Genomic DNA, 12,205 nt, shown 5'->3' with positions numbered 1-12,205 from the left:
TTGTAGATTTGCCATACAATATTTATTCATTTATATAATTGAAAGGTCACTCGTTCCGTGGAACTTACTTAAGCAACCACACTAGGTTTACTCCTGTCCTCGGTATTTGATACATGCTTTCTATATATACTGGTTTGTAATTTGATTACTTATATTAAAGGATTTTTACTAACAAATTGATAATAAGTTTCAGTGGATAAAATCTCTGATAAATAAGGATAAAACATAGAATTTTTCTAGCTTGATTAGATAAATTTTTTTTGTTTGTTTTTTGGAGACGGAGTCTCGCTCTGTCACCAGGCTGGAGTGCAGTGGCGTGATCTCGGCTTACTGCAGTCTCCACTTCCTGGGTTCAAGTGATTCCCCTGCCTCAGCCTCCCGAGTAGCTGGGACTACAGGCACGCACCACCACGCCTAGCTAATGTTTTGTATTTTTTTAGTAGAGACGAGGTTTCACCATGTTGGCCAGGATGGTCTCAATCACTTGATCTCGTGATTCACCCACCTCGGCCTGCGAAAGTGCTGGGATTACAGGCATGAGCCACCATGCCCAGCCCGATTAGACAAATTTTTAAGGGCAAATGGATGGAACCAGATGTTTAAAGCAAGATATAAAATAATTTACTGGGACAGGCCCAGTGGCTCATGCCTATAATCCCAGCACTTTGGGAGGCTGAGGCAGGAGGATCACTTGAGGCCAGCAGTTTGAGACCAGCCTGGGCAACATAGCAAGATCCCATCTCTACAAAAAAAAAATTAAAAATTAGCTGGGTATGATGGCTCATGCCTGTGGTTTCATTTACTCGGGAGACTTCCTTGAGCCCAGGAGTTCAAGGGTACAGTGAGCTAAGATTGCACCACTATACTCTACCCTGGGTCTTAAAAACAATAATAAAATAATTATTATTTATTGTACTTTACCAAATTTGTAAAAACAAATCTATGCTAAGTGGTTGCAAGTCAAGTGATATTTAACTATCAAGACAGCTAAGCCATTACTAGACAGAATTGCAGAGATTTCTTTCATGTATATAAAAGTTGACTTTGTATTCCCATTTCCTTTTTCCATTTAGAATTTGATCGTCATGAAATCCAGATATATGAGGAGGTAGCCAAAATGCCTCCCTTCCAGAGAAAAACATTAGTATTGATAGGAGCTCAAGGTGTAGGCCGAAGAAGCTTGAAAAACAGGTTCATAGTATTGAATCCCACTAGATTTGGAACTACGGTGCCATGTAAGTTTTCTGTGTTTTCCTTGCTATGCAACTGGCAGGAAAGAGTATGGGCATATGGAGGAAAGGGGGATTATTATCATTAGTTATTGCTATTCCCAAATAAGTTTTCTTTATGGCAAGTAAAAGACATTGAAAAATTTAGTAATTCTATAGCTGCCTTGAAATAGTGCTGCAGTGCTGTTGGCTTGCTGTCTGGTGGCAAGTGCTTCTCTAAACTATTCAGTTCAGAAATGTTAAAATTAAATGCCTACATTTAAGACTTGTGGCAAGATAGGCATTTAGGATTTTCTTGTACTGATGTCTGTCTAAAAAGTTGGATTTTTCAACCATTTTAGTGTAAAGAAAAGGGGAAAGCTTCTGACCCTTGGACATACCCAGTGTGACAACAGCTGTGTGAACTTACATGGCCTGGCTTGTAGCTCTCAGTCGTGCAAGGTCATAAACCTGATTTTTGATAGCACATCAAGAGTGATTCATCTTTTACTGCAGGCAGCATTCATTAAGGTTACAAAGTCTGATGTATAGAATAAAATAGTACTGATGAGAAGTATAACCATTAAGTGAACCAAGCACTCATTTTATGGTCTTTGCATTCATTTCTCTATTTGCATATTTACATAGAAAGTTAAATAATCACGTCAGAAGTATGCTTGATGAGAATGGAATTAGATCAAGGAATTGGATGATGTTAGTGACTTACTGTAGTGACTAATACACATTTGTCTCTGACTGTAGGGACTAATATACATTTGTCTTTGTTTCTGAAATACATGAATCTTTACTTGTGAACTTAGATGTTCTCTCCCTTGAAGAAAGCAGGAGATAAGCTAACGTTGCTTTCATAATTCCCTTTGCTATGCTTCTATTTCTGACCAAGCCCCCTTTTAACACGGCATTCCTTTAGGTATATTAATGCCTTTAAGCTATTTTGAGTCAAATCCTAGGCTAACTTTAACCCCATCTCTTTTAATTGAATTTTAGAGTTTCCCTGGTTTTGTCCGATATATTTTGGGTTTAATTCTCAGTGAGTACTCTTATTGCTAAAATTCTTAAAAGTTAGGGAAATAGCCTTGTCATTGCCCCCATGTGCTACTTATAATCCCTTCAGGGTAGGTCTTCTGATTCTACTGCAGGCATTGTAAATCACTAAATTTAGACAAATCCTAGTAAAGTGGTTAACAGAACAAAAACTTCACTGTAATCAAAGTATGTTAAAGCTGCAATTGTGAAGTAAAAAGTTTTTCACTTTTATCAAATTAATATGTGCCCAATATTTTCAGCAAGTAGTTCTTAAAGACACATAATGGGGAAAAAAATAACCCCTTCTCTTCCCCTGCCTCACCACTGGCTCACTTATGAAAAACAATCACTTTTCATTGTTGTTGCTATTTCTTTTGGTTGTGTTCCATATTTCTTAATAATGTCTTTAGTCTGCTGTTTCCTGCTTTATCCAGTTTAGGCCTTATCTGTTGACTTCCTGACTGTCCTTCCAGTATACAGATAGCTATATTTTCAGTCAGTTCAATTTTACTTTCTTGAACAGCCCTTTCCCCTTCTGTGACCCAGGAATCTCTGGAGTTCTGTTTTTCCTTATACTACCTGATTATATATATATGTGTATACAGTTTTTTGTTGTTTTTTAAACTAAAGAATTGTTTATCCAGTAAGTCAGGTTCTTTTTTTTTTTTCCTGGAGACCTCTGTCTCAGAACCGTCTGTCTTTCTGCTTCAGTGAGGACTACATGCTGTCTCTCTGGCTGCCCAGCTGTTAACACTGGAGTAGTTCCCTTTGTTGTTATCCTGGGTTAAAGCTGTTGTTCCTGGATCCCATTCTTTCTCTTCTTGGTTTATCACCTTGTTTAGCTGGGGTACATCCTCCTGTATGTGGAATGTAATGTCTGCATCTTTGTGTTTTACAATGTATATTTTCTGCCCTTTATTTAACTAATCAGCTGAGAATAGAATTCTGGATTGTAAAATTCAAAAGCTGTTACAACATCATCATCGCCAAAAGAATCTCTGTACCCATTTCCCACCAACCTCCTCACCCCCCTGCTGCCAGGAGCAATCATGAATCTTTCTGTCAAAATAGATTTGCTTATTTTGGACATTTTATATATTGGAGTTATACAATATGTGGTATTTTGTGACTGGCTTCTTAACATGTCGGATCTCATCTGTGTTGCAGCATGTATTAGTACTTATTTTCTTTTCCTTGCTAAGTGATTATTATATGGCTATACCACATTTTATTTATATATTCATCAGTTGATGGACATTTGGACTGTTTTATTTTTAGCTATTGTGAATAATGCTGCAATCAGCATTTGTATACAGGTATTTGTGTGGACATATGCCTATTTCTCTTGGGTATATACCTAGGAATGGAATTTGTAGATTATATGGTGACTATATGTTTAGCCTTTAGAAGAACTTCCACACTGTTTTCCACAGCAGCTGTGTATATACCCTTTCACAATCCCAGCAGCATATGAAGTTTCCAGTTTTTCTACATCCTCACCAACATTTGTCATCTGGCTTTTTGATTATAGTCATCCTAGTGGGTGTAAAGTTGTGTCTCATTTTGGTCCTCATTTGCATTTCCCTAATGTCTGATCATGTCAAACAACTTTTCATGTACATATTTGCCATTTATATATTTTCTCTGGAGGAATGTCTGTTCAAACCGGTTGCCCATTTTTCAGTTAGGTTATTTGTCTTTTTCTTAAGCTGTAAGAGGAGGTCATATTATATTCTGGGTACAGGTTCCTTATTAGATATATGATTTGCACATATTAATATTATCTGTCATTCTTTGTTGACTTCTCATATTTTTGATGGTGTCCTTTGATATACAAAAGTTTTTCATTTTGATGAAGTCCAATTTTATATATCTTTTGTTCACATGCTTTTCATATCATATCAAATATGGTACCATATCAAGGCTTTCCCTAACCCAAGGCCACAAAATTTTACTCCTGTATTTTATTTTAAGAGTTTATACTACTGACTCTTACATGCAGATTATATGATCAATTTTGTGTTCATTTTTGTGTCGAATGTGAGGAGGGGGTTCCAACTTTATTCTTTTGCTTGCACTTATCCAGTTGTCACAACACAATTTGTCAAAAAGAATAGTTCTTTCCTCCAGTGAATTGTCTTGCCACCTTTTTGAAAATCAGTTGATTGTAAATGTGAAGATTTATTTATAAACCCTCAGTTCTGTTCCATTAACCTAGATGTCTGTCCTTACACCAGTCCCACATTGTCTCGATTACTGTATATTTGTATTAAGTTTCAAAACCAGGAATTGTGAACCTTCCCAACTTGTTCTTTCTTTTGCAGCTTGTTTTGGCTCTTCTGGGTTCCTGACATTTCTATATAAATTACAAAATAAGCTTCCAGTTTCTGCAGAAAAGGTAGCTAGAATTTTAAGAGGGATTATATTGAATTCTAGCTACCTTTTCTGCAGCAATTGGAAGCTTATCTTATAATTTATATAGAAATGCCAGTAACTTGGCCTTGAGGACTACTGCCATCTTGTTTTGTTTTGTTGTTTTGTTGTGTTGTGTTGTTTTGTGTTGTTTTGTTTTGTTTGTCGCCCAGGCTGGAGTGCAATGGCGTGATCTCGGCTCGCTGCAGCCTCCACCTCCTGGATTCAAGCCATTCTCCTGCCTCAGCCTCCCCAGTAGCTGGGATTACAGGCACCCACCATCCTGCCTGGCTAATTTTTTTTGTATTTTCAGTAGAGACTTGCCTTCACCATGTTGGCCAGGCTGGTTTCGAGCTCCTGATGTCAGGTGGTCTGCCTGCCTCAGCCTCCCAAAGTGCTGGGATTACAGGTGCTATCTTAACAGTATTAATTCTTCCAGTCTATGAGCATAGATGTCTTTCCATTTATTTAGGTCTTCATTTTAGTGCTGTTTATGGTTTTCATTGTACAAATGTTATGCTGCTTGTGTCACATTTATTCCTGAGTATTTTTTTCTTTTTTATTCTATAGCAAAAAGTATTTTCTTAATTTCCTTTTTGGATTGTTCCTTGCTAGTGTATAGAAATAAACTGATTTTTGTGTGTTGTCTTTGTCTTTTAGCCTTATTGACTTCATTGATTCTAATGATGATTTTTTTTGTGTGGGTTCCTCAGGATTTTCTATATACAAAATCATGTCATCTGCAAATAGAGATCGTTTTACTTGTTTCTTTCCAATCTGGGTGCTGTTTATGTCTTTGTCTTGTCTACTTGCCTCAACTAGAACCTGCAGTGTAATGAGTAATAGTGTAATAGAAGTGGCAAAAGTGAGCATCCTTGTCTTGTTCGTGATCTTAAGGAGAAAGGAGAAAGCATTCAATCTTTGCATTTTAGCTGTGGGTTTTTCATAGATGCCTTTCATCAGATTGGAGAAGTTCCCTTCTGTTCCTGCTTTATTGGCTTTTTACCAAGAAAGGGTACTAGATCTTGCCAAATGCTTTTTTTTGTTAATGGTTCATATGATTTTTGTTTTTTATTGTCTTCTGTTGGTATGATGTATTACATTCATTGATTTTTATATATTGAACCAACCTTGTCTTTTTGTGGTAAATTCCATTTGGTTATGATGTGCCATCTTTTTTTGTATACTTCTAGATTCAGTTGCTTGTAATTTGTAAGGATTTTTGCATCTGTATTTATAAGGGATATTGGTCTACAGTTTTCATTCCTTGCAATGTCATTGTCTAGCTTTGATATGGTAATTCAGGACACATAGAATGAGTTGTGAAGTATTCTTTCCTCTTTCATCGTTTGGGAAGAGTATGTGAAGGATTAATTATAATTCTTTCAATGTTTGATGAAATTCACCCATGAAGCCATTTGACTCTGGGCTTTTCTTTGTGGGAAGTTTTGATTATTAATTCAGTCTCTTTACTTGTTAAAGGTCAACTTGGATTTGTTTTTTTAATCAGTTTCAGGATTTCTGCAGGGTTCATAGTAATGTTTTTTCTTTCATTTCTGATTTTAGAAATTTGAGTCTTCCCTCTTTTATTCTTTGTTTGTTTTGGGTTTTTTTTGTTTTTTGTTTTTTTTTGACACAGAGTCTCTCTGTCGCCCAGGCTGGAGTGCAGTGGCGCAATCTCGGCTCACTGCAAGCTCCGCCTCCCGGGTTCACGCCATTCTCCTGCCTCAGCCTCCCGAGTAGCTGGGACTACAGGCGCCCGCCAACACGCCCGGCTAATTTTTTGTATTTTTAGTAGAGACGGGGTTTCACCGTGTTAGCCAGGATGATCTCGATCTCCTGACCTCGTGATCTGCCCACCTCGGCCTCCCAAAGTGCTGGGATTACAGGCTTGAGCCACCGCGCAAAGATTCGTCAATTTTGTTGATCTTTTCAGACAACCAAATTTTGCCTTTGCTGATTTTCTGTATTTTTTCTACTTTCTAATTTTTGCTATAATCTTTATTATTTTCCTTCTACTTGTACTTTGGGTTTATTTTACTCTTTCTGTTTTTTTTAGATAGAAAATTAGATTATTGATTTGAGATCTTTTTTAACATAGGCATTCACAGCTATAAATTTCCCTCTGAGCACTTAGTTGCATCTTAAAGTTTTTGGTATGCTGTGTTTTTGTTTTCATTCATCTCAAAATACTTTTGTTTTGAGTGGGTTTTTTTTATATGTATATAAATAGGTTCAATGATACATGTCTCTGTAGATGGCTACAGAGACTTTAAAATTGTAATCCTGAATATACAACTATGCAACACAGACCAATTAGCCAGATCTGAAATAATAAACTGGCTTCTTACGACAACTGTTCCTTCTTCCCTCCACAATGACCCTAAACCTTACATGAGTACAGTTAATATGGCAGAACGGGAACCCATCTTTGTGACCAAAAGTAAAAACCAAAGAAGAAATAGCAATTCATCCATTAGTTGGTGAAATCAAGAAATGTAGTGCCCTTCACTGTGCTGCTTACTCTTACTCATTTTGTCCCTATTCTTCAACCCATCCATGTTAGCTCTTAATATGTTTGAATTAGCCATATGATTCAGCTCTTCAGTGCACACCACAGTGCTGATCTTTTTCCCATCGGTAGCTTTTAAGACAATTATCAAGACAGAACCTTTTCTTAGAATGAGTGGGTTTAGTTCAACCATCATACATCTTCAGGGTAATGAACATGCTGCTGGACAACTGACACTCTGGAAGAGCCTGATCAGCTCTGTCTGTAACTGTGCTCTTCAACAGCACCATCTCCTCTCAAAGTATTTTGTTTCATTTGTGATTGCTTGTTTGATCCATTGGTTATTTGGGAGTATATTGCTTATTTTCCATATATTTTTGAATTTCTAAAATTTTCTCTGTTATAAAATTAAGGTGATTTAACTTTCTTTATATATTACAAAATGATCCTAAAATAAAATAGAAAAACATTGTTATTTTAGGGAGATAGGCTATGTTATGCATCCTGTTTTCAATTTAACATTGACATCTTGACATCTTGAGCTTAGTTAACAAATGAAGTATTACTTTGTCGATTGTTTCTTCATTATTTGAAGAGCAGCTAAAATTAAGAATTTTGCCTATCATAAAAAATTACTTCTAAAAAATCACATTATGTAGTTGCTCAGTATAGAAGTCTAAGGAATCAGTTGTAGTCAAACCTTCATGTTCTAATTTCTCTGTTCTAGAAATGGAAAGCAGTTTAAATATGTGGCAACGTAGATTGTCTTTTGGAGTGTTAGTAGAGAACAGGATTGTAGTTAAAATTCACTTGTAAACTAAAGAACATTTCTGTAAGAATTAAGATTCCCTCAGCATGGAGGTAGAGATAATACATGTTCATATACATATTTATTTCAAGTAGCACGTTCCACTATATGGTTTCACTGTAGGACTTCACCAAAAAAAAAGTGATTTTTAAAATTAATGTTCACAATGTTGAACCAAGTCCTATTATGCATTTATTTGGGAAGTTAAAAGCTGCCTTAGAAGTTTTATTATACACCTTTGGTGACTAATTCCAGAAAACTTAAAGATCACACAGTTTTAAATATGAAAAGCCATCATAGCATCTTGAAGATTCTCAAAGATACTTTATAAATACTCTTCATAGTAGTCTAAGACGACCACTCTCAAGGTTGAGCCAGAAAACAAGGGGAAAACAGGAGTCCTATTAAACATAATGATCTCATTTGACCCTTATTTTTGAGCATGAGTTTGAAGTTCATTTTGTTCTTATAAAAGTTTTCTATGTCTTATGCTTATTAGAAATAGTCAAAACACTGTCATCTTTTTATTTGGATTACTTTCTTAGTTTAGTTTGGTGTACTTAATAATTCCATCAGTTATCTGCAACTACTTAGCTAATAGAAACAGGATACTTCTTATATCTGATCCAGCAAAGCCCAGAGTAATGCTAAGCTTGAAATAACACACTCGAAAATTACTTTTCTTCTTCAAAGCTGTTGTTAACAGAGTTGTCAGAGAGTACACATTTGCAACAGTTTAAAAAATGGTAATAACCGTTCCTAGCACAGACCAATTTGCAAAGGGTTGTGTGTCTCTGAAAGTATTCAAAGCTGTAAAATATCAGACAAAAGGATCTCCTACTTCTAAATTTTGACTTGAGCTATTCAATCTTATTTTCCCAGAAATAATATGTCAGGTCAGAGGAGAGGAGGTTAATAGACCATAATAATAATGAGGCGGCTAGCTCTACCACTAAAGTGTAAAATAGAACAATTAACATTTGGGAATATCAACAAACAGGAAGCTAAAAGAAAGGGTTGGTTTTGAGGTAAGATAAAAGATAGATAATTTGTGGGTGAAACTGCACTTTACAAAATTGGTATTACAACTAAGAATAGGTGAACTTTGCTTGTTCACCTTTTGGGGCAGTTAGGAAGTGTTAATATGGAAAGAAAAGATGTAATAGATTCCTAAGGAGAAGGAGAATGCTGGTCAGTTGAAAAGATACAACATGCCTCACGCTTATTAACATTTACCATAATTAAGAACTTCATTGAAGGCTCTGCTGCTAGGTAAATATATTTTGAGTTTCAAAGTGATTTTAAGAAGCATTTTTTTGGATACAAATTTTATTTGGGGGACTACCTCTTAAAATATTCCTCTAAGGTATCAAGAAACTTTTTCTATTAAAGGGCCACATAGTAAAGTTTTAGGCTTTGTAGTCCATACAGTCTGTCACAATTACTACCACCATTTTAATATACATAAACAAATGAGTATGGCTGTGGTCCAATAAAACTTTATTTACAAAAATGAGAAGCAGATCAGATTTGGTCATAGGCTGTAGTTTGCTGCACCCAGTGGAAAAATGTTAAGCCACCCTATGTATTTTAGTCTATTTTTTGTGCCCTACAATTTCTTTGTACAAAAATCTTAACACTATTTTATTTAGTTACTTCACGGAAACCAAGAGAAGATGAAAAAGATGGCCAGGCATATAAGTTTGTATCACGATCTGAGATGGAAGCAGATATTAAAGCTGGAAAGTATTTGGAACATGGGGAATATGAAGGAAATCTCTATGGAACCAAAATTGATTCTATTCTTGAGGTTGTCCAAACTGGACGGACTTGCATTCTGGATGTCAACCCACAAGTAAGCTGCTTGGATTCCAAAGCCGTTTTATATTTTATTTTCTGTGGAGTTTTTTTCATGTGTGTCGGGGGTGTTGGGTTGGGGTTGTTTGTTTTGTCAGGATGGAAAGGTGACTCTTTCCATTACCTTTGGGTGATAGAGAATGTTATTATGTATACATAGCTAGTTAAATAAATCTCTGAACAATTAGCCAACAGAGGCTTGGGTGGCAATAGAAACTGTGTGATTAGATCTATGGTAGAAGTTTAGTATGTATTTATTTACCTGTTCAAGTAATGCATACATGCTTGTGTTAAGAAATGTTAAGTTTAAAACTCAAGTCTGCAATATAAAGAATAAAAAATTAAAGTCACTCCCTCTCCTACCTGACACAAATGCACACCTCTACACTATTCATTTTATTCTCACTCTATATTTCTCTCTCACCTACCTGTTCCCACTCCGCTACACTCAGCCCAATCTCACCTCCCTACTCAGAGATAAAAATTGTTGATAGTTTCTTATGTCTCTTTCTAGTCATTTCACTGTACCTTAAATACAAATATATATAAGGTAATGGGTTTTCTGTTTTTGTTGTTTCTTTTTACATAAATGGAAAAATTCTATATAGATTCTTCAGGGGTTTTATTAAATAGTACTATTTCTTGGAGATCTTTTTATGGTAGTTACTGTAGAGCTTTTTTTGTAATTGCTATATAGTGCTTTATAGTATGAACATATATTCATTTAACTACTCTCCAATTAATCAACATTGAGGTTATTTCTACTATTTCAGTATTAACAGAATTCTACAATTAACATAAAAAAGAGTTTACATCACTCTTGATGATTTTTGGATCATTGTTTTATATTTTCATTTGTTCAAGAGGAACAGACTGAGTTCAAAACAAAATAAATGGATCACTGTTTTAAGAAAGTACTATACGGAATGAGAAGGACAGAACAGGGATAGGTATTAAGTTATGTCCTTTAATCCATAGAACAAGTGCAAACAGCCTTTGATTTATACTAAAGGGTAGCAGAATTCTATTTCTAATATTGTATAAATTGGCTTATAATTATTCTTTTACACAGGCACTGAAAGTATTGAGGACATCAGAGTTTATGCCCTATGTGGTATTTATTGCGGCTCCGGAGCTAGAGACGTTACGTGCCATGCACAAGGCTGTGGTGGATGCAGGAATCACTACCAAGCTTCTGACCGTGAGCTAACCATACGATTTTCCTTCTAAAATCTTTCCTTTTCTTTTGAGCATGTTTAACTGTTATCTAATTAATTTTTATTTATTTATTTTTGAGGCAGAGTTTTGCTTTGTCACCCAGGCTGGAGTGCATTGATGCGATCTCAGCTCATTGCAACCTCCCCCTCCTGGGTTCAAGCGATTCTCCTGCCTCAGCCTCCCAAGTAGCTGGGATTACAGGTGTGTGCCACCAGGCCTGGCTAATTTTTGTATTTTTAGTAGAGATGGGGTTTCACCATGTTGGCCAGACTGGTCTCAAACTCCTGACCTCAGGCGATCTGCCCACCTCGGCCTCCCAAAGTGCTGGAACTACAGGCGTGAGCCACCATGCCTGGCCAACTCTTAGCTAATTATGCTTATGAAATAAACATGCTATATAAGGTGCTACAGAATAAAAATTAATTAGATGTAGTTAGGATCTGGAACTGTTCTTTTACTTGAAAATCATAGTACACTTTATTTTAAATCAAAAGCTTAGTTCCCCTTTGTAAAATGAAATGGACCAATATTAAAATATGCATAAAATGAAGGTGTTCAACCTTCATTTTACTAGTGGGGTAACTGGGCTCCAAGATCATTAACAGGCATGTTTATTATATGGTTTATCATTGGTAAAGTGGGGTGTTCTGATGTTTAGTTTCTATTGCATGTTTTTTCCTTTTTTTCCTCTCTCCTTTTTCACTTATGGAAATTCAAAAATATATACAAAAGAGGGAAAAAATGAGTCCCTATGCCCATCGCCTAGCTTCAATAATCATGGCAATTTCTTGTTTTAATTAGACCCCTCCCCACTTCCTCCTCACCTTGAATTATTTTGAAGCAAATCTTTGATATCATGTCATCCATAAATACTTCAGTATTTATATCTAAGAGATAAAGACATTTAAAACATACCATTAATACAACAAAAATTAATAAGCAGTATCTTACTGTCATCTACATGCAGTCTATATTTGAGTTTCTCCAAGGTTTGTTTTTTTTGTTTTGTTTTTTTGTTTTTTTGGTTTTTTTTACTGTTGATTTGTTCAAATCAGGATTCAAACAAGATCAACACATTGAATTTACTCGTTGTCACCTAATCTTTTGCCAGCTTAATTGAGGTATAATTGACCCACAATAAGC

General features: G+C 35.7%; 1 protein-coding gene across 9 annotated transcripts in view; it reads left to right on the top strand.

The window, feature by feature from the left end:
* PALS2 (protein associated with LIN7 2, MAGUK p55 family member) overlaps positions 1-12,205 on the top strand; it is a 117,365-nt gene that overhangs the window by 93,384 nt on the left and 11,776 nt on the right. For all 9 annotated transcript variants that reach the window (XM_032759193.2, XM_032759182.2, XM_058446360.1 and 6 more), the window contains 3 exons: positions 1,074-1,235; positions 9,640-9,842; positions 10,917-11,045. In XM_032759193.2, the coding sequence (XP_032615084.2) occupies positions 1,074-1,235; positions 9,640-9,842; positions 10,917-11,045 (494 nt within the window). The remainder of the gene's footprint in view (positions 1-1,073; positions 1,236-9,639; positions 9,843-10,916; positions 11,046-12,205) is intronic.

Source organism: Hylobates moloch, unplaced genomic scaffold, assembly GCF_009828535.3.
Source record: "Hylobates moloch isolate HMO894 unplaced genomic scaffold, HMol_V3 SCAFFOLD_1, whole genome shotgun sequence".
Taxonomy (NCBI): domain Eukaryota; kingdom Metazoa; phylum Chordata; class Mammalia; order Primates; family Hylobatidae; genus Hylobates; species Hylobates moloch.
The sequence above is the reverse complement of the archived record's forward strand: the minus strand, read 5'-3'. Positions and strand labels throughout refer to the sequence as shown.